Here is a 23,080-nt window from a genome sequence, read left to right as displayed (position 1 = left end):
GGGGAGATCATTCAAGTACCTCAGTGTTATCCTCAACTGCAAGCTGCGGTGGGGTTCGAACACTGAGCTACTTAAAAAAAAACATAGGCAGCACTTTCTACGTAACTTTGGGTCCTTTCGAGGATGCTCCAGATGTTGCATCAGTTGTTAGGGGCTAGTTCCATCTTCTTCACAGTTATGTGTTGGGGTGCTGGAATCAAAGTGAAGGGCTCAAACAAAATCAATAAACTCGTAAAAAAGGCTCAGTCAGTTGTAGGGAGCAGGCTGGACCTACTAGAAGAGAGACAGAATGTGAGTCATTAAAACTTTTTATGGTGTGCTATGGTGGGACAAATCAATTTCCCCCTGGGGGGTGGGGGGGGGGATGAACAGCTGACAATGAGTGACTGAACTGAGCATCATTAATATTGATGATGTTGATCGCTGGAACAAATGACAAGTAAATGAAAGTATGAAAAATATAAAAGAATGAAAAAGTCTTCGTTGTACCACATTTAAAGCCTAGCCGCTTCAGCAGTGAACATGTATTGCTGATGAAACTGAGCCAAAATAAAATAAAATAAAATAAATCCAGCCACGTTTCAGGAAAAACTCCAAGATGTCTTTTATATATGAACATACAGTAAGTTTGGCTTGTTAAATTCTGGGTTCTGGGTCTATATTTTAGCTAAAACAATGTGTGAATAGTCTTAGTTTCAGGGTAGACTGGTTCATTTGCAAAGTAGGTATTTCTACAGTCCTAAACATGGCTTTTAATATGAAAGATTTTGTCCAAAATCACATCACATTGTCCTGACCGCATTCATCTTGTGCAAACAAACCACAAGGACACCAAACTTTTAAGTGCTTCGATGTATAGGATAACCCTGACCAGCGGTGGAACGTCTCAAATTTGGTCAACTTTGCTCCGCCACTAATGAGGCATTCAGGTCTCACTGGATCTGAACTGAGAGAACCTTTATGGAGGCACTTGGAAACACAGCTATTGTTTCTGTCAGATGGCCAAGGCGTATTGTTTTGCACCCTGAGAAATCCAGCATGTTCCCAGTGATGGTGTAACATTATATGATGGTGGAAACCTTGCAGCTTTGTAGCCTGATTCTCTTTAACCCTTTTTAGTCAAGCCATTGTTTCTTTTACCATTGAGGACCAGGTGTTTATATTCAAAACTATTTTCAGAACCACAATTTCCTAAAACCCTCTCTTGAAATATCCATTGTGTTTTTGAAAATGCCATTAAAACCTTCTTTCAGTTCAGAAACGTTTGTGACCACAACAGACGCCTCTTCTGTCTGAGAAAGTGCTGAGCAAAGCGCTGCAGAATGAAGCAGGGTCATTTGGCTCAGTCAGTATCATGACTCCCCTTCTCAACCCAAGCATTACTATTTCTTGTTTAAAGGTGTACAAAATAGAATAGCTGATCATCATTGGACGATATTTAGGAATAAGGCTCGCAGTGAAAATGACTCTCTGCAAATAAGGCTTTAAAACCTGAACTGCTGTATAACAGTTACGGCTCAAAAATTATAATATCGTGGAAAAGTTCTATATTTTTTTGTCACTCATTCCAGACAGTGAACCTCTTGTCTGGGTGCATTACACATAGAGTAAAATATGTCAAGCCTTTATTTCTTTATCATTTTGATGATTATATATATATATATATATATATATATATATATATATATATATATATATATATATATATATATATATATATATATATATATATATAAAAAATCAGTGTTTCAGAAATTGTATTATTACATAGGATCAATTAAAAAGGAGGTTTTAAACAGAGATGTCAGGCTTCTGAAGAAAAAAAACTGTTAATTTATATGCATTCAATACTTGGTGGGGTCTCCTTTTGCATTAATTACGGTATCACCACAGCGTGGCATAGAGGGGATCAGCCTCCGCTGAGGTGTGATGGAAGCCCAGGTTACAATTTGTTCACGGTTTCAGTTTGTAATGTCAGCAGTCACTTTAAAATTAAAAACCTGTTTAAAGATATTTATTTTTGCAATATGACTAAATGTCACAGCAGGTTTCTATGACTCATATGAATATTGATGGAAATTGTTTTTACTGGTTCATTAGGTCAATTTCTGAAAATTATTTTTGCTAAGTAAAGTTTTAGAACGGGCTTGGTCAAACAAAATCGTGATGTGTTTTCTGGAGTTGCAGACTTAAAAGGCAGGACTGCTAGAAACAGGCTACATTTACTGTAAAATCATGATTACAGGAGCAATTTACAGATTACAGATGGCTGACGTACTTTGCCGGATACTTCCCTGGCCATGCAAATGTAACCAGCTTGAAATTATATCTTTACTTTTACTTTTGAAACATGTCACCAAATCCTGATGAACATTAGTCCTATATGTTTTAAATGGGTTTTATTGCCTGTATGCCTGGATGTTGTATTCAGACTGGCGTTAATACCTGTACTGTCACAGGTATTAACGCTAAAGTCGCAGGCCTAGTGATGGCCTCAAGGTGCTTCTCTCAGTTTGCGCCAGACTAACTGAGAGGAGGAGCGTGAGACCTGTGTGCTAAGTGGAAGGAAGCATGTTAAAGAGCCTTCATGTTTTTCTGTTCACTCGTACAGACAAATCCTTCAACCTTCATCCAGTAAAAAAAAGAGCAACCAGCAGTTGGTTTCGCTCAGGGTCCTTTCTTCATTCAATACAACATAACATAACGCAGAACTAACACGGGGTTAACGGACGTGTATTCAGCCGGATCTGAACTGTTAGAGACAATGTTACACAATGAAGGCAGGCATTGAGAGGCATTAAAATGAAACACAATTCAACATGTTTATAATGAATACATGAATCCTAATTATTCAAATGTGTGAAAATATGAAATTAAATATTTGAATATCTAAAAAGCTGAAAAGAAATTGCTATGTGGAAATTTTTACAACATTATTTCCATATTTTGCATTCTCTCTGCAGTTTATCATTCTATATATTATAATTTTAGTGTATGTCAGACAGAATTATATAATTATATAAAAACATATATTTATTTAATACCTGTATCCCTAATTTTACAACGATTTTCTCGTATATAAATATTTATTGAACATGTGTTTTTTCTTCTGTTTTTTTCTTCTTCTTTTTTTTTTTTTTTTTTCCTGTATTGGACTGTGGCACTTCTGGCGCCCCATAGTTCCGCGTAGCAGAAGAAAGACATGTGCAGCAGCAGCAGCAGGCAGACGCTCATTTCCTCCTCCATCAGGTTCCCGCCGCCTCATCATGGCTCTCAACATCCCCGGAGTGGCCGTGATGATGCTTTTCTACCTGCTGGTCCTCGGGATCGGCATCTGGGCTTCGGTCAAGTCCAAGAAAGAGGCCAAGAAATGCCGGGGGGATAAGACCGAGATGGCGCTGCTGGGGAACCGGGGCATCAACCTGGTGGTCGGCATCTTCACCATGACAGGCGAGTGACCGCGGCTGGAGACAGAACAAACGGGGACGCAAGGGCAAAAGCCTGGGTCCGCTTTGGCTCCGCGCTTCAGACGAGACGATGTTATTCTAATGAGAATAAATGTGGTTTATTCTAGGCTGGTGCGAATTTAAGGCTATGGCTTCATAAACCATAATCAGGCAAATGGGTGAACGGATTTGGTATAAATAGACCGGTAGCTGCTTTTAAGAGGAACTGTTTCAGGGTACAATGCTGATGGGGCTGGAAAAGAAAACAGTTCGCATTAAAAAAAAAAAGAAGAAGAAAAAAATATATGTTGCATGCGAGACTAAATGAGATGTCTAAAGCAAAAATGACAATGACTCGGGGTTAAAACGTCTCGCCTCGGCTTTCATGGTAATGTAACTTTCGGACCCGCATGCTCTGTGTTTGTCCTTCAGGTCCAGTCTGCTGGTTTGAAGTGTTTGTTATTAAACGTATTGGGCTGGCATCATGCAGGTGGACCAGGACAGGTCAGTCCGTTCATGTTCGGCCGGACAGACGGACTTTACTGCCCTTCACGCGCACACTCACCGCGGGGCGGGCTACGTCTGTCTGAGCGGCGCGTGTCGTTAAGGCTCCGAGAAGAAACAGAAGGCAAAGCAAGGCAAATCTATTTGTTTAGCACATTTCCGGGCAAAGACAATGCAAAGTGCTTTACGTGATTCAAATATAGGAAAATAAAACTGAATAAAAGCGAGTTGGAATAGAATGTAGAAACAAAATAAAACATGGGGAAATATAAACTAAAAGCAAATGTTAAAAGCAGTTGGACTATAAAGTATAACTAATGATGTTTCAGGTAAACAGTTTAACTAGAACAGTCGAAGGCAATCCTAAACAAATGTGTTTTTAATCTCGATTTAAAGGAACTCAGGCTTTAAGATAAGATAAGATAGTCTTTATTGATCTCACAATGAAGAAATTCACTCGTCACATCGGCTCATACAGCACTTCTTCGGTTTTCTGGAAGTTTGTTCCAGATATGGGAACTAAATGCTGCTTCTCACGTGATTCGAAGACAAAAGAGAAACCTTAGACATATAAGTTTCGCTTTTTGGCATCTGCCAGGCAAAAAAAAAAAAAAAAGAGAAAATAGATGTGTAACACCGTATGCATGGCGCAAGTAGCCTATATAGTTGGATTCTCTCTTCAAACTAAACAAGTGGTCGTTTCATTTTTTTTATTTTAAAATACTAAACATAAATATGAACTGATGCTTGCTTTGATTTGTTCATTATTTTATTTTATTGTCTTTAAGATAATACATAAATTACCAAGTTTGTTGGTTCATGTTGTGGCACGCTCCACACCTCAGCTAATATGATAGCAGGCTTTGCGTACCACATAAAATACCCCTATTAAAACAGATACTGATCCTCCAACTCATCAACATTGTTCTATGGCAATGCAATAAAAACTCTTTTGAGGTGTATAGAAAGCCCACTACTTTCAGGGAATCTATCTATCTATCTATCTATCTATCTATCTATCTATCTATCTATCTATCTATCTATCTATCTATCTATCTATCTATCTATCTATCTATCTATCTATCTATCTATCTATCTATCTATCTATCTATCTATCTATCTATATCTATCTATCTATCTATCTATCTATCTATCTATCTATCTATCTATCTATCTATCTATCATATATATATATATATATATATATGCACGCAAACACCCAATAAACCACCCATTTTTAAAAGTATCAGTATACGTTGACTTCAAAATTGTTAGTATTTTAATTTAGTCAACCAGTCTGCGTTTTTCTGTTTTTTAATTTTTTTTATTTTGAAAGAAAAAGTCAACCGCATTTGAAGTTTAATGCCTGTTTTTTTTTTTCATATACGTAAAATTTGTTAACATTTCCATTAATCGTTTAGCATTAGAACACAGAACAAATAAGTACTTGTGGTTTTTTTTTCATCACTGGTTTCTGACAGTACAATTTAATTAATAAAATACGCTTGTAGCAAGTAGCAGCCAGCCCTCATGTTCACTACTCTTGGGTAACCTGTATCTGTATTTATATCACACAGCTACGTGGGTAGGAGGAGGATTCATCGTGGGCACAGCTGAGGCCGTCTACAACCCCTCTATGGGGCTGATCTGGGCAGTGATGCCGATAACAGCAACAATGTGTTTCATAATTGGTAAGATTTCCTTTCTGCGGCGTACTTTAAGGACAGCCGGAGCTTGTCCCGATCGGTTTCACTGTGGATGGTCAAGACGAATTATTTATAGCTACACCAGGGACCCCCATGAGGCTGGAATTCTCATTACACATCTTACTGGATTGGAGAAAAGAAGACTTCATTATGCTGAGAGCTAATTCTACTTATTAGGCATATACATCAGTGCCGGGGGCTTTAAAGACGGATTTAACCCGTCAGCTGATGAAACAGGCCTGTAAATAATGGCTGTTCACTGTGGCAGCAGGAAGAGGACCTACAGAGGAAAACGCTTCAAAACCAAAAGATCTAAGTGTAATTACCATCAAGTACAGACAATACATCTTAACCTAAATAGCTGTAGGTGCATTTTCTCATTTATAGTAACGGTACAATTGTAAGGAAACCCCGTCAGGATTCTAAAATTAGGAATTTCCAGCTTAGATGCTGATGCATTTTCATCCAGCCACACGGCTGTTAACAAGTAGACCATTAGACAAAGGAAGTGTTGGGCTGAAAGGGGTTCAGCCTTATAGCCAGGAAATGACTTAGCTATGATGGATGCTAACTAGCATGCCGAGGCTGAAACAAGAGGTGATGAGGATCATGATAGTCCATGGAGCCTAAACTAATACCAATCTGATTTATCGTCCTGTTTGAAGTTTTCCATTTGACCGTACAGTCACACAGATCCCACATAGTATACCTTAAGCATTCTACATTATACAAACAGAGTGGAGAACTTGTGCTTATCTAAAGTAGGCCCTGTGTTCAAAGTAGTCTCTGTGGTGTAATTAATAACATACCTTGCGGGTGACTTGCCGCTAACTGGAATGATGGTGACCGTATCGGCGGCAGGCATGTATAGTACCTTGGTAAGGCTAAAAACAAGTGATCATTAGAGATAAGGCATAAAAACACATCTACAATGTTTGTGTGATTCAACACGCACATTGTATACCGATTGTCAAACAAATGACAAAGCTCTTTTGTGGTATCCTGTTTCAAACTAAATGTGTCAGTGTGTAGTTTGATTTAGAAGCCAAGCCTGGAGAGTAAGTTGAAACAAAATCAATTAAACAAAATGGCTGTGTGTTTCTTAGTTTGTTGTCCTACCTTTTCGTTCTGTATTCTGTTCATTAAATGGGTTTGCCTGTATTCTGTACAGTTAGCCCTAATAAAACCCCTGTAATAAAATAAACACATAACCTCAAGATCCACACCTCATATACACATACACTGTTATGAGTTTCATAGGGCATGTGGTACCCTGCTGCTGCTGTATCAGCCCGGATTCTCTTTGTTCTTTGAAAGTGGATAGTCAAGTCAAAGTCTTAATATTTGCAGGAAGACCATTCCACAGGTTGGTTCCTCTCACAGAATTGTTTAATTGTTTTAGCAAAAGATGTTTTACAAAAATGGAACTTTACAGTCACCGCATGTAGCAGCTTTCCTTGATCTGGAGGTTTCCAGTCTGTTAGCCAATGTACCACGTGGCTCAGGCGCAAGTCTATCCAAACGTTTAAAAACTAGTTTGTATAGCTGAAATTCACAAAATGTAAGATTTTATGTTTGCTTCAAATGTAACAGTGATGGAATCGAATTGGCTTTTTATCTAAAAATGTTCAGGTTCGATTATAAAGCACGACAGATGTGACAGGACCATTGTATTCAAAAAGACATGAGCACATTCCGATGTCAGACAACTCCTGATCATTCTGAAATAGGTCATGTGCGAGCCTTCATTTTTCTCACGATACTTTTAATGTGACTTTTAAAATTGAACTGAGAATCTAATATTGCTCCTAAATATTTTTCTTGTTCTACCTGTTCAATGAGTTCTCCATTCATTTTGATGTTTGAATTGTTTGTTGTCCTAATTGTTGTCATAGAAAAACACATAGGTTTGGCTTAAGTTCAATGTTAAACAGGATTTTTTTAACCAATTAGACACTTTCTCAAGACCTTTGGCCAATGTGCTGCTAATAGCTGGAGTGGTTTTACCGGGCACATAAAGCACAGTGTCATCAGCGTACATCTGTACATCTGAAGGCCGACTTCAGGACACACCCTCTGGTAACTCGTTCCCCTACAGGCTGAAGGGAGTAGACCCCAGTATGGTTCCCTGAGGGATTCCCTCCCTAATTTTACATGGGCCAGATTTTGCATTATCAATAACTACACATTGTTCCCAGCCCTGTAAATATGACTCGGACCATGATAGTGCCTGATGTGACATGTTAAAATATGACAATTGTGAAATGGGACTACTGTGGCTTACAGTATCAAATACCCTATTTAAGTACAGGAAAAACGGCTCCCAGTATGTTTCTCTTGTTAAGCAACTGCACAGTGTTTTCCAATAATGTGCAGATGTCTGATTCAGTAGGATGGTTTTGTCTGAAACCAGAATGTTTAGAGTGTGCATCCTGATGTGCTTCTAAATATTGATTTAATTGTTCTGAAACTGTTTCTTCAAATATTTTTGACATCACCGAAACTAGGCTTATTAGTCGATAGTTACTGACGTCTGTGGTATTCCCGGACTTAAAGAAGGGTTTAACTAATGCTTTTTTTCAAGTATCTGGAAATGTTCCAGTTTTAATAAATATACTGTATATAATATGGGTCAAATGCTGGATTATAGTATGAGCATATGTTTTTTTAGGAACGCTGCATCTATGTTGTACATGTCTTTGGATACAGTGGTATTCAGATCTGCAGTAGCCTTCAAGACCATTGCCTGATCCACTCCTGTAATGTTAAAGTCATTTTGATCTGTTGCCAAACACTGTTCTCATATGTTGAGAACAACGATGAAAAGACACATAGACGTGAAGAGGGGCAGGGTTGATTGAAATTGACATATTTTATTTTGAAGCACCAGCTATTTAGCTGAACGATCAGCAAGCAGACACACTGATGAGTCTTAAACCAGCTAGCTTCAACATTCAGCTTGAGTACAACAGGTTTAATAACAAACACATGGAACGTGTTCTATGGTGCGTTTTTAATGCCAGAATAAAGAGCTAGGTGTGCTGTAGTGAACAAAGGGTCAGTTATAAAACAGTCCACTGCTCTGTTGTATGCACACTGTAAAGTACTGCATACCAGTGTACTTGCATGCCAGATGACTACTGTTTAGGTTCTGAAGACACTTGCTGGCCTTGCCAGCGCTTGTTTTATGTGGAAACACAGATTTAAATAAAAAACATCCTAGCAAGCTTTTTGCAAAAACCTTTTTTTTATTGGTCGACGCACAGATCTCACTGTTCTCCAGGTCTCAACTGAAAGTGCTAAAAAAAGAAAAGTAATGTGTTTGTTGTTCTGTTGCACGACACATGACTGTCGTCACTTACAACCAAAGCTTTCGCTTTTTCATCTCGGATCATGAAGGTGGCTTCTTCTTCGCCGAGCCGATGCGGAACAACAAGTATGTGACCATGATGGATCCCTTCCATATCAAGTATGGGAAAGTTCCGACAGCGGCTCTGTCGGTGGCCTGTCTCATATCAGAGATCATGTGGGTGACAGGAACGCTCATCGGATTAGGTAAGAATGTTTCTATATATGCACCACCTCGAGTGTGTGTGTGACGCATTCCGCCCTACGTGTTGATCCTGGCAGCTGTTTGGAGCTGGGGCCCTGAGTGCATCTGAAACTATTTCTATTGTGTAGCTCTGAAATTATTCCAGTAGGAAAACAAGCACTACAGCGGTACCTACAACAGCGATTACCTGTGTTGTTGAAATTTATTTCAGCTGGGTTACGTTATGTTTATACTGTCTCAGTACATCAGATCATGTCAAAAGAGGAGCAACGCAGTGATCAGTTCATCCATCTTCTCTTTATTTGATGACATTATATAATATGATTTATTTAGGCAATGCTTTTGTTTATTTGTAACTAGACAAGCACCTGCTCTTTTGGTTTGATGTCCTCTTTATGGGATATTAGAGAAATTGCCAGTGTGATAGGACACGGTGACCTGTTGCAGTAAAAAAGGCTGCGAAAGAAAGACAAATTGAGCTTTTTGGAAAGTTTCCAGTTGAAAAAAACAGAGATTCATGGTGTTGAAGCACAAGAAGTACTGGTGTTCACTTTTTTTAAAAGTAAAACTACTTTAAAACTACAATGCTATGAGTGTAGTTGGATAAGTAGCTGACTGCAGGCTAGCTACCACAGCAGATAGCTCGGCTATTTTGCCATCTAAAAACTTAAATAAATCAATCTTACTGTCTAGAACAGGGGTGTCAAACTCATTTTGGTTGGGGAGCCGCATACAGCTTAATCTGATCTCAAGAGGGCCACACGAGTTAACTCATTGCAAGATTAAATAGAACTAATAAAAGTGGACTTTTTGTTGATTTTTATATTAAATTAATTTCACTTTTACACAATATATTATGAATAACCTCAGCGTTTTTAAGAAAAGTATGTGCAATTTCAACAATACTTTTACTCAGTTAAACATTTACTTGTGCATTATGCATAAGAACTGATCACAGTGATTATACAATGTTGAAAAACATTTATTCACATTTTTTGGAACTTAAAAACACTGTCCTGCATGACAAAATACATCAAACAGATAAAAATTAAGAAATGATTTAAAATCAATTTTCCGCATCTGAAGCTCAGTGCTACCATCTGCTGATTAAAACACAGCGCCCCTCGTGGACAATATAGGAACTTCAGATTTTTAATTAAACAAAGTACATGTTTTTTTTTTTTCAATAATTGTTTTATCATTCTCTTCCTTTTATCTCCTCTTTCTTTCACCTTTTCCTTTTTTCTTCTTGTTCTTCCTTTCCTTGTAGTGTCCATATCATTTGAGATTTTCCCCGCATGAATCATAATAAAACTATTCACATTCATAAATCAAGCGGAGCACTATGGCAAAAGCAGTACTGCTCCACTTGTGAAAGTCAAATCTGATGAGCTCTTTTTGGCATTAAGACAACAATTCTTATTGACACATTTCCAGACAGGACAGGGCCGTATGTTTGACACCCCTGGTCTAGAAGATGCCTTTCCCACAGGAAAGAAAAACACTGAGAATTAAATACAGTTGGAGGCTAGTCAAAGAAGCGCTTGTATCTCATAGAGCAAATTCAGAGTCTAAACAAAGGGGGGGACAGAGAAGGCAAACAGATAGTGAGAAAGTTTCCTGGACAAAACAGATAAACAATCTGGCAGAAGGTATGCTTTCCTCAAGGTGAGAGTCTGTCTGCTACTGAAGTACTGATGGCAGAGGTCAAAAACACGGCAACACAACCACCACTATGTTTCATTGACATGTTACAAAATGGGTCAGCCGGAATTTTCCCCACGACCTGTCTTCAAAGATAACTATTTTTATTTTGATGCATCACCAGCGGGCTAGTGACGAGTGAGCCGAGAGCGACGTAACGGCCAGCACCCGGCCTCACATATCTGACATACTGTACAGGATTGCCTGTTGTAATCACATCTACTTGCTGACTTCCTACAGTGAACTGACTGGCTAATCCCTGTCAGGAGTCTAGAGAGAAAACACCGTGTTCTCGTGTGCAAGCGCTTCAGGATTCGCACAGACAATTTCAGAACGGCACAGTGTGTGGAACATGGTTTTTGTTGGTTTTCGTATATACACTGAGATTAAAAGAACCGCAGACAGTAATTGTTATCTGAATCGCAATATCACTCGGTATTGCAAAACATTTGTTAGGAGAGCAGTTAATATTAACGAGTTATATAACTACCAGTAACTCTTGTTGTCTTTACTAGCAAGACATGCTTGTATAATGCAGTAGAAAACATTTTAGGGAAGCATTGACGTCTCCTGGTATAACGCTAAGGAACTCCAACTAAGTTGTTTAATTGGACAAACAGCAGATATACTGTAGCCAGAGGGAACCTTTTCATCATAACCGTGCTGTAGGAACGGAAATAACTCACGTAGCGACTATCTAGCATCTCTCTAATCGCTTGTGGCTGCGGGCAATCCTGGTTCTGATGCGCTTACAGAATGATGTCCCGACTGAGAGATAATTTGCGGGGGTGTTCCCATTTATTGAATGCAGTTTGTAGATGAACAAACAGTCCAAAGTCCCGAGTGGCGGTCTTTGACAACAAGTGAGATGGACAGCTGATTATGGCGAGTGTGGACATGGCAGAACTTAACCAGTAGGCTACTCTGTGAAAAAGAAAGCGGTGACCTCCCGTCGCCCAAACACTTTCTGCCCTCTCACCACTCACCTATGTAGATTTCCCATCTGCACCGCCACCAGTGGTAGAGCGACATATGGGTCAGTGTGTCAACCTGTATGCAAACAAAACACTGCTACCCAAACCAAACAAACCAGACCCAAACTATACCCAAACACCAAGAACTATAAGTGGCTCCTACGATTCATATAATAACAACAACAGTGTCTGGATTGATCACTATACGGCCTGGATTACAAGTCTGCAATAAATAGGAAGATATTACCACAGTTTTAGTATTTGTTGCATGAAACAACAAAATTGCAACAATCACCAACAACAATGCGTGATTTGAGGTTATCACGCTGTCCTGCTCGAAACCTAAATTAGTTCATGTTGCATTTTTATGGATATTATTTCCATAAAATCTATCATATTTTATGGATCTTTTTACTATATGTCACCCCCACCCCTTTCATGACCATCTAGTGGTGCTTCAAGTAGTTGAAAAAAAACATTAGCCAAACTGAATTTGAAAATAGATCAGTCAGTTGGAGCCATTTCAAGCATCCGGCATGCTGAGGGGAGTAAATCTTTAGCAGTGCAGACAAAGAACCTGAATAACATAGCATGTAATTGAGTAATGTTATATTTGGCTCAGTGAAGCACTGGTGCATATGTGCAGCACGCATGCTCTTTGACTTCTGACGCTGATACCATGGAATGTTTTAGAAGTGACCCGGAAATCTCTGGCATGCCACAGCACTGTAGAAAAAAAGTGCTGGAATAGTTTAACATTTGTAAAATAACCACAACGAAACAAAACTGGAGCTTTATTTATAAAAAACCATGTTGTGCAAGGCAGATGTGAAATAAACTGACGGTCTCGGGTTTCAGACATTGGTTATTCAATTTAATTAGACCTGTGTTAAAATGTCTTAATGCCTGATTAACTTTTTCTACTTGGAAAGGACCCGACCAATTCTGTCTACAACATAAATGTGTGTAGATGTGAACTAAAACCCTCTCGTAGAAAAACTGTGATGATAATTCCAGTTGGTATAACCAAGGTTTTTGTCATGAATGTAGCTTTTTACCTCATTACCTAACCAGGCAGGTGTTGAGGTCTTTGCTGTTGGTCGGTTTACAATAAGTGATTGAAACGCTGTTTTTTTTTTTTTTTTTTGGTAGGCGTTACCATGAGTGTGATCCTGGATTTGTCCTACACTGTGAGCATCTGGATATCTGCTGCTGTGGCCATCACCTACACGCTGCTGGGAGGCCTCTACTCTGTGGCCTACACAGACATCATTCAGCTCGTCCTCATTTTCATCAGCTTGGTCTGTTTTTTTTGGGTTTTTTTTAGTTATTTAAATTTTTCCTCATTCAAATCTTAGATGTCTCTTAAGCAGTATTTCAAAGGAAATTTTTTTTAAAAAGCCAGTAATGATGAGAATAGAATAGCAGAGCTGTGGAGAAAGCATTATTGCTGTTTTTAGTTTGGAAGATATAAACCACAGTTTGGTCTCACAGACCACTTCCATTGTAGAATGACCTCGTTAATTTGGGGGGTTAGATTTTTTTATTAATTTTATCAGGAGAGGACTGATAATCTAACATACAACTGAAATTATTTTTCAAAAACAAGAACCGAATTGTTTCGAATCCTTCACAGCTTCAAACATATGCCATCAGACTCCAATAAATACACAGCTGCTAATATTTGGTGAAATGCACCTTAGGAAGTACGAGCAGTGGCTCAAAGAATAAAGAACGGAAGAAGGAAAAATTGCACGAATGAGGTGCACTCATGCAATTTTGTCGTTGTGACAAAGGAGGTTCTGCCATGATTCTTTCTGGGCATTTAACCGTTCTTCTAATCGGGAATGCTAGAAGTCAGTGAAACAGGTTGGTTTTCTTTCAGGGACCTGGCTTTTAAACACAGCCCATAAATGTTCCGTGTCCGTGAGGTTGGGGTTAAACCAAAATCTTTATACAAACCCTCAGCATGATGCTACCAACATGGATGGTGGCTGGTCCAGTGTTCTTAGGTCTATAAGGCTCACCTACACTCCTTCAAACATACTGTTCTGACATTATGAGTAAATTGCTCATTCATTGTTTCTTGTGACTATAAAGCTGTTGTTGTTTTTTTTTTTTACTTTTCTTCGTGAGCAGTTGTATATTTCATCACAGATTCAAGTTGTTAGTTCCTTCCTTGGTCAGCACCCACTCTGCAAAGTAACGCTAGCGTTCCAGCATGGCAAGCATGAAGGGCACTGCAGAAACTATCATCCTTTTATTTTCTATCAGATACCCTCTCTGGCAGCGTCTGGCCAGCGGCCAACAGTCCAAGGTGCGATGCCCAGCGATCCTTCTCGGACCTGTTCCGTTCAGCCCAGTGATTTGGCCTGCCTCAGCACCCTTCAGCACATTCCCTCGTTAGCCGAGCCGTGTTCATTTAGGAGATTTGCGGCGGTGCTCCCCGTGTGTTTAGGGTCGCAGATTTCTGGGTTATCCTTGAACGCTCCTGGCCAGTTTCTTTTGACCTGAGAGGTAAAGTTTGGGTGAGGTGGTTGAAACATGGCCGCAATTAGGTGTTCCAGCAGGGCAACGATCCCAAAAGGATAAGCCAGGGCAACATTAGGCTTCAAAAGTGGACATCCCATAGAGTCAGAAAGTACTAGGCCCTTTCCAAGAATGTAAGCAGTTTAAGTGAGCTGTACCAGTTCTGCCTTCAAACGTGGTTCTTTCAACCAGATTCGTGCCAGAGGTTTGTTGATGGCTGTAAAAAGCATGTGATCCAGGAGAACACTGACATCCATCCAACTATTTTCGGGGGGTGTCTGATTCCATCTGTATAAGATGGACCCTTTGTGGATTACAGAAAATCCATAGTAACATTTAAAATGGTCTTGTTTTTCAAAAAAAGTTGTATGTTATTTAATCATTCCATCCAGAACAGCTCAAATGAATGATGTCAAGTTTATGACGTCCATAACAAACTTTTGACTGGAACAGTGTCGTTTCTAGACAGTCGACAAACAGCAATGCCTGTTGATCTAAGATAAACCGATTCAGGACTAAATGCTATTTATTTTTGTCATCTGTCATCTTATTTCTGGAAAAGGCATTTCTAAATAAACCTATCCAGCTGTGATGTTGTTAACTCTAACCCTAGTGGCTGTGTGTCCCCTTCGCTCTGACGAGTCCTGCAGTCTTGGACATCACAGAGACGGCCTTCAACCGAACCTTCCAGACCCCCTGGGTGGGTTCCCTGGAGGCAGACAGAGCGTGGAGGTGGATTGATAACTTTTTACTTCTGGTACGACCCATAGAAATGTGAATTCATCTGTTTCAAACTTGCTGAAAAAGCCGGAGATGACTTTGAGAATTAGGATCTATCATGGTAGAATTATTCTGAAGTTTTCTGAAGTCTGGGGATACTTGAGCCGTCTTGGCTCCACCTTGAGGGAAACATTCCTTCAGCCAAATCCAACATCTTTCTGTGACACAGTACATCCCCTTCCAGTTTCCCATGTCTCTTATTTTCCCTATTATTCTCTTTGTTCCCTTCCTCTCAGGGTTTGGGGAACCTGGGTCTGCAGAATTTTCACCAAAGGACGCTTTCTGCTGTGTCCTCAGCTACAGCCAAGATCACCTGCTTTGCTGCTGCATTTATCGTTCCCACGTTAGGAATACCGCCCATTCTCCTGGGAGCAGCTGCTGCATCAACAAGTAGGAGCCAGACGGCGAAAATAAATTCATTTACAATATCCTGTTGCTGTCAGTCCGATGGAGTGGAGAGCATCTGTAAACCACCAGTTGATTGATTCTCATTTGGTTTGAGGTCTAGACTTTGACTAAGCCATTCTAACACATGAACCAGTGATGTCCAAACCTTTTGACACCAGGGCCCCGTTCCAGAAGGAATGGCCGATCTCCTCTGAGTAGAAAGCTGCTGCACTCGGTAGTTCTACCTCACGCTGTCGTACTCAGCGTTTTTCAGTTTCAGAACAGGTGATATCAGGCAGGTAACTAAACTCAGCATCCTGTCAACCCTGAGTTGAGTGCTAGCCAAAGCATTAAAGAAGCCCTCATTAATGGAACGCACATAACACGATTCACCATGGCAATGGCAGGAAATAAGAAGCCTGGAAGTGTCAATTTCCCACGAGTGGAATTAGAAATCTGGGCTGCACAGTGGCGCAGTGGGTAGCGTTGATGCCTTGCAGCAAGAAGGTTCTGGGTTCAAGTCCAACCCTGGGTCTTTCTGCATGTAGTTTGCATGTTCTCCCTGTGCATGCATGGGTTCTCTCCAGGTACTCTGGCTTCCTCCCACAGTCCAGAAACATGACTGTTAGGTTAATTGGCCTCTCTAAATTCTCCTTAGGACAATTGCTTGTCCTGTTTGTCTCTGTGTTGCCCTGTGACAGACTGGCGACCTGTCCAGGGTGTACCCTGCCTCTTGACCATGGACAGCTGGAGATAGGCACCAGCACCCCATGAGGGATTAAGCGGGTCAGAAAATGGATGGATAGATGGAATAAGAAATAATCCATAACTAACAAAAAAGGAAAACGTGCAGAAAAAGTGAGTTAGAGTAGAGATTTGCTGAAAAAGTCAATGCATGAGTGATATGAATGTTATTTGACAGAGAATTAAAGCTGTATTCTCACACTGAACTCATTCAACACCCAAAGGGGAGGGGGGGCATTGATTACGTGTCTAGGTGCAACCAGACAGGCAGGCAGCGTTACAGTTTAATCAGGTCCAATTATAAGTTATTGTTATGTGAACCTTAATCAACTCAAGCATTAATTGGCTGTAATCAACATATGCTATTAATGATGGAATGGTGTGAGTTATAGAAGTAACTGATATGGCAAATCATCTTTTGGCCAGAATTTGGCTTCACCTATCCTTCTAAAAATTTGTTGACACTGATTTTCTTGTAGGTTTATAATTTGTGTCAACCTCACTTTATAGTAATCATGTATATTTATATTTTAAGTTTAAGTAAAAGGTGGCGTTATTTAAGTGAAAAAATGTGCCGTAGCCCTAATGGGGTTGGGGGTAAAAATCTATGGATGGAAAATTCTAAACCGAATAAATTACGGCTTTCATTCTGTGTAGTTCTGTTATTAATCTTGTGGGTCTCTAAACTCTGAGTGCAACAGTAATATTCCTGACAGAGTGACATATAGTTGCCTTTGAAAGAATTTCTGCGTCTCCTACATTATTAGAAAGCTGCTGTTGGCATAAAAACAAAGTGCAGCACAAAGAAAATGTTGAGAACTGAGAGCGCCCCCTGGTGTTAGAAAACCAATAAGCGGGCTGAGAATATTTAGATAAATCATTAACAGCGGCGAAAAAAGGTAACGCTTGGAAATAAATTATTTAGGAAATGATAAAACATGTAACTGTGGTCTGATCAGCCTCTCCCAACAGAGATTTCTGTGGAGTATTTGTGCTCCAGCATACAGGCTCTTCCACAAAAGGACACGCCTCTTCTGACACTTCCTTGTGCAGATCTCAGCTAAAAAGGAGGAAAAGCTCAGAGTATATACAACTTGTAATTTGTTGTCATAATTTGACTCAGGGTAAAGGCTTCTGAGCTTTCTGAAACTGAAAAGCCAGGAGATGCAGGAATTTAGCCCAGAAGTTACTCTGGATATGCCTGTGCAGATTCTCAGTTATCCGGGTCATCGGAACAGGCTTAAATCGGAGGCAACTGACTGGTGGTGTGGTGTGTTGTGTTTGGAAACACTGGTATGTTGTATTTGGAAACACAACGTACCGGTAAATTTCAAACCTGATAACACTCTCAGACAAAAACTGGTTCATCCCAAGAGACAGAACACCCAAACCACAGCTGAGCGGTGTTGTGTATGCAGTCCAGAGCAACGAGGACTGGAGAAACTAAACCACAGCGTTTACACCTCGGTCCTCCAGCACGTTCTGAAGAGATTACATCAGCAGTCTCACCATAACTCCACCCACACCATGCAGTAGTTTCTGACGACCCAGGACAGTGGCTGGTGGGTCACATTTAAGCAAGTTTTTCATGTAATTTCATTTTGTCAAACCAAAAAAAACGATTAATCGGATTTGGTATAATAATTTTATTTTTAAGCCATATCGCCCAATTTAAATTATCGTCCATGGCATCAAGTATGAAGTGAGATCCACTGGTGGGCCGGTGATGGAGTCGCAGATGACGTATTGATGCATTAAATGGTGAATGGCTTGTACTTGTATAGCACTTTTAACTAGTCTTGACAACCTCCAAAGTGTTTCACACTACAGTTCAGTCATTCACACCCTGACGGTGGTGAGCTATGTTAATAGCCACAGCTGCCCTGGGGCAGACTGACAGAGGCGAGGCTGCCATGCACCGGGTCCTCTGACCACTGCCAGCAGGAAATGCAGGTGAAGTGTCTTGCCGTAGGACACAACAACAGAGTCCGTGCAGGGGACGAACCGGCAACCCGCCAATTGCAAGACAAACTCCCTAACCTCTGTGATCCACAATCACTGATGACTGACCGGGTCCACTTTGCTTTTCAACAACTGACTTCCTGCCTGAACGATGGCAAAAACAGAACAGCCGCGTATTTTAGAGAAGCGGCTTCAGAAATACACCGTGGTGCACCGGGTAGAACCGTCCTGACTGACTAGAGTTGCTGCGATCAGCTGTGAAGATAGGGGCGCAGTTGCATTGATTCACAATATTCTAGTTTTATTAGCTCTACTTCTACACTGACGCTTGTGGCTGTAACGTGGCAAAACGTCAAAAAGGTTTCTAAAAGATTACGGGGTTAAAGCTTCTTCGGGAGGAGCCTCCAGACGTAGAAATGTCGTGCCCGCCTACGACACCTCGATGGGAGTTGTTTTCTTTGCTGTGAGTCTTTACTTGTGCTCCTCAGACTGGAATCTGACCTCCTACGGATCTCCGTCTCCCTTTGAACGCGGGGAGACTGGTCTCGTCCTGCCAATTGTCCTGCAGCACCTCACCCCCAACTATATCTCCATCGTCGGCATCGGAGCGGTGGCAGCCGCCGTGATGTCGTCGACGGACTCAGCTTTACTGTCTGCGGCCTCCATCTTCACCTCCAACATCTACAAGACCATCCTGAGGACACAGGTGGGGAGAAAGGCGAGGAGAAGCGGGCGCGCATACTTTCCTTCTGCTGCTGATGTTTTGTTTTTTTTGTCGTGTCCTTTCTTGGCAGGCGTCCGAGCACGAGATCCAGTGGGTGATCCGGCTGTCTGTGATAGTGGTGGGCCTGGCTGGTACGTCGCTCACCTTCCTGGACAACAGTGTCCTCATGATCTGGATCCTGCGCTCGGATCTCACGTACACCCTCATGCTACCTCAGCTCGTCTGCGTCCTCTTCTTCAGCGTCTCCAATGGTTACGGGGCCGTTTTGGGCTGCGTTACTGGAATCCTGCTGCGGGTGCTCTGCGGGGAGCCGCAGCTCGGCATACCGGCCGTCCTCCAATTCCCAGGATGCACTCTGGAAAACGGAGTCTACGTCCAGCGCTCGCCAATCAGGACCATCTGCATGCTGTCCGCTGTATTTTCCATATTGCTGTTCTCCTATCTGGCATCCGTGCTCTTCAACAGGGGCCTGATTCCTGAGAAGTGGGACGTTTTTAACGTAAAAGGTCATTATTCGGCACAAGATGGCCACAAACCTGTCACTACGGACCACAACTTGAATGATCAAACCGAGGAGAGGAAAGAGTGCGAACAACTAAAGTTAGAGACCAAATTTTAGAGATTGATGTCCTACGATACGCAGTTTGATATCTTTTGAAACAATGATTTCACGTTGGTTTTAGTTGTTGGAGCCTAGTTGATATTTTTAGCAGTTTGCATTATTTGAATGCAGTAACGGGAAAACCAAAACATATGCTTTTTGTTAAAAGAGCCCAACATTTCTGCAGTTTTATGCAGCAGTGAAATGTTAAATCCTGGATTACTAAACACGTAATAATTGGTTCAAATCGGTCATGTTTAGTGGAAAAAAAACTCCCAAATAAGACTTTAGTGACACATTTGAATTTGGATTTAAAAAAAAAGATACTCATTAGGCCTGTATAACACTATAAATTATTGGCTTTCTGTATTTAGTATATGAACTGTCATAGCTAGCACTAGCTTGCACTAACGTAGGCTAATGTTAGCTTAAGTGGGAAAAACATTCTGTGGCGTAACAAGTCAACCTGTATCAGCATCGTTTTGTCATTTCACCATCTTTTAAGTTCGTGGTGTGGAAGAGTTTTGGTGAGGTCTGTTCAGATTGTTGGTTCAAAATGGCGGTCTGTAAAGAATGACGAGGCTCCTCTGGTCTCCTCTCTAACCGTATAGCCGTACAGTTTCTGACTCGTTGTTTGGTTTGAAAAAAACGCCTCAACTTTAGTCCTAACAGCATCCAACTCAGAATTTAGGTCATAGAAATAAGCCAGCTGTTTAGAGCTTGTTTATGTTGTTATCTCAGACTTTTTGTCTACCTTATGTTCAAAATACAGTAAAACATGCTGGCTATATGAGCTGCAGGTAGGTTTTAAAGATCCCCTTTTTTGCACTAATGTCGGTGACTGTCCGCTAGAAAATCATGCCAGATCACAAGACCTGACATTTTTCTGTAAGAACTGAAGAAAAAAATCTGATGCACTGATGCGACCTGTAGTTGCAGACTTTTAATTTTAGCAACAAGTTAGAAGTAATGGCTGCTAAACCGTCGGCTACAAAAAGCAAGCAGGATTAGCTTTGATGGGTAAACTCATGCGTTAACAATGGATTAAACCCTGGGAGCTTGCTGGGATGTAATGGGGAGTTCCTTTCTGATGACAGACATCAATTCATTTTTAATGTCCAAGTTAAAAATACTAACAGGAATAATAGACTTGAAAAGTTTGGGGTGTATCACGAAAGCACAGCTCAAAATCCAAAATGGCTGCCAACTTATAAATGGCTTGTAATGGTAGAGCTAGTCTGACGACCCCAAAGCGCTTTACACTACATTCACACCCTGACGGTGGTGAGCTGTGTTAGTAGCCACAGCTGCCCTGGGGCAGACTGACAGAGGCAAGGCAGCCATACATCGGGCCCTCTGGGTGAAGAGTCTTTCCCAGTGACTGAGATGGTTGGAACGGGGGATTGAACCAGCAACCTGCCAACTGCAGGACGAACTCCTGCGCCACTCTCTCCCCAATGTAGTGATAGCCGGCATACCAGTTATTGTTTTTAAAAACTCTCACTAAGGTATGTGTCTGTTTATATCGGTCACATGTATGCAGTACTGTACAATCTGTAGAGAAGGAGCTGCTATAGACAGTGAATGGAGAAAATGCCGCTGAGCATAACAATTAGCAAACCCCACTGCTTTTTCAACCTCCAGCGGGCACAGTTAAGTTGACAGCGATCCGGGTTCTGACTTTTGAGGTAAACTGCAACAAAAAGAAATAAAAAACACCTTGACACCAAAACATAGGAACTCTATTGGTTTGGCAACAACTAGTTTTGCTAAACTGTTAAACCGGTGACTTTATTGTCTGTGTTAATGGATTTTTATGGCTTCTTAAGTGTCTGCTTAAATATTTAGTTTTTGTTTAAAATTCACTTTTTTTTCTTTTTCTTTTTTTTTTACTGTTGTTTACCTTTCCAACTTTTAGATATTTTTAATATTAAAAAAATGTATCAGTGGCCATTTTTAATATGGTCAGTTTGCCTTTTCACAAATCGGTACCTTCTGAAAGTTTTGATCTTTTCTGACCCCAAAAAAAAAAAGGGCCATCTGCCTTTGGGTATTTCGCACCCACCAGGCGGCAGTTCTTATCTCGCAGGAGGATGTTTAATTCCCGCTTTAGTCAAACAATGATTTTAATTATATTTGTGTAAACAGCTGAGTCTACTGTAAGGAAATGTGACCCAGATAGTTATTATATATCAGAAGGAGGTGGTTATTTTATTTTGATCGGAAGTTGCAATATTTCATATTTTGTAGGAGTCAGTGGAACAAAATTTGGGATCAGGTCCATGGTCATTGGAAATACAGTCAATTTTATAGTTTTCAGGGAAATCTGAAATTAAATCAAATTACATGTGAGATTTGAACATTTCTATTTATCTCCATAATTTATCACAGTCCTTGACTTCCAAGAGAAATAAAAGGACTCGATGGTAAGGTATATGGGTATGAAATGAGATATAAAGTGGCAAATTGACCTGAATCCGTTTAACACACGAGGAAAAAAAATGAATGTAATGATTGAATAATAAAATAATTTACAAAACAAGATGTCACCTAGACAACAGCACCACATAGGTCATCTGTATAAATGTACTGATCATGCTGGGGTCCATCATACGGGCAATATAAATGCCTAATTTTTCTGTTCCCCTTTCTCCCTGTTCCTTCTGTACCTCAATGGGGTAAGCCATTCGCTCTTGTCGATGGACATGTTTGATTTTATTAAAATAGAAGTCATTAATGAGACTGTGGTTCCAAACCAGAATTTTTTTGTAACTGTCTTCTTAGTACATGCATGAGGGTTGTTTAAAAAAAGAAAACATGAGTCTCTTCGGCATCTCAGTCCAGCTCCCAGTTTGTTTGGACTTCTGTCCGGAGTAATAAAGAAGCGACTCTGGTCTGTCCAACCAAAGTCTCTGCCGGTGTGAGACTCTGTTTTCTGAAGCTGAGGCCATTTTCCTTCAGTAATTTAGCTGCTCACATCGATTCCCCATCTCTGACAAACAACTGGACACAAAGCCCTTGCAGCTAGTTTGCCAGTGTGTTGTAGGTATCCGTTATGCTGAATATAAAGGTGGTGTGGTTATTCCCATGTTTAAACATACAGCATAGTTTTGTGTTGCAGTGAGTGCAGCGATTTAGTCAGGAACTGATTCATTAGAAGTTTATGAATGTCGTTACTAATAATTAAACAGCCGTGCAAATGAACCTGCCATGAAATAAGATGCATGGTGTGCATGCACGAACTAAACACGGCTGTTAACTTTGATCATTTTCCTTTTGGCACTGCTGTATGTACACGATAGAAGAAACCGCACTCCTGTGTAAGTGTGATATTCAAGTTTATTTTTCTCAAGACATCCAACCGTCCAGAATGTAGTTTAGAGATGAAATCTGATATTTTACTAAGTAACAAAATCGCACATGTTGGAATTAATGTTTTCCTTTATCATAGCTAATGTTTGCTTCT

The 23,080-nt window shown here is 40.5% G+C and overlaps 1 protein-coding gene across 1 annotated transcript; it reads left to right on the top strand.

Annotated features, from left to right (window-relative positions):
* Window positions 1–3,185: 3,185 nt before the first annotated feature.
* On the top strand, window positions 3,186–22,375 carry LOC105933364 (high-affinity choline transporter 1). The gene is made up of 8 exons (XM_012872855.3): window positions 3,186–3,450; window positions 5,528–5,641; window positions 9,056–9,211; window positions 13,040–13,188; window positions 15,030–15,173; window positions 15,433–15,586; window positions 18,778–18,995; window positions 19,084–22,375. Exons 1-8 carry the CDS (start codon window positions 3,267–3,269, stop codon window positions 19,630–19,632), a joined length of 1,668 nt encoding a protein of 555 aa, XP_012728309.2. The 5' UTR covers window positions 3,186–3,266; the 3' UTR covers window positions 19,633–22,375.
* Window positions 22,376–23,080: the final 705 nt, after the last annotated feature.

This window comes from Fundulus heteroclitus, chromosome 22, assembly GCF_011125445.2.
Source record: "Fundulus heteroclitus isolate FHET01 chromosome 22, MU-UCD_Fhet_4.1, whole genome shotgun sequence".
Classification (NCBI taxonomy): domain Eukaryota; kingdom Metazoa; phylum Chordata; class Actinopteri; order Cyprinodontiformes; family Fundulidae; genus Fundulus; species Fundulus heteroclitus.
The sequence above is the reverse complement of the archived record's forward strand: the minus strand, read 5'-3'. Positions and strand labels throughout refer to the sequence as shown.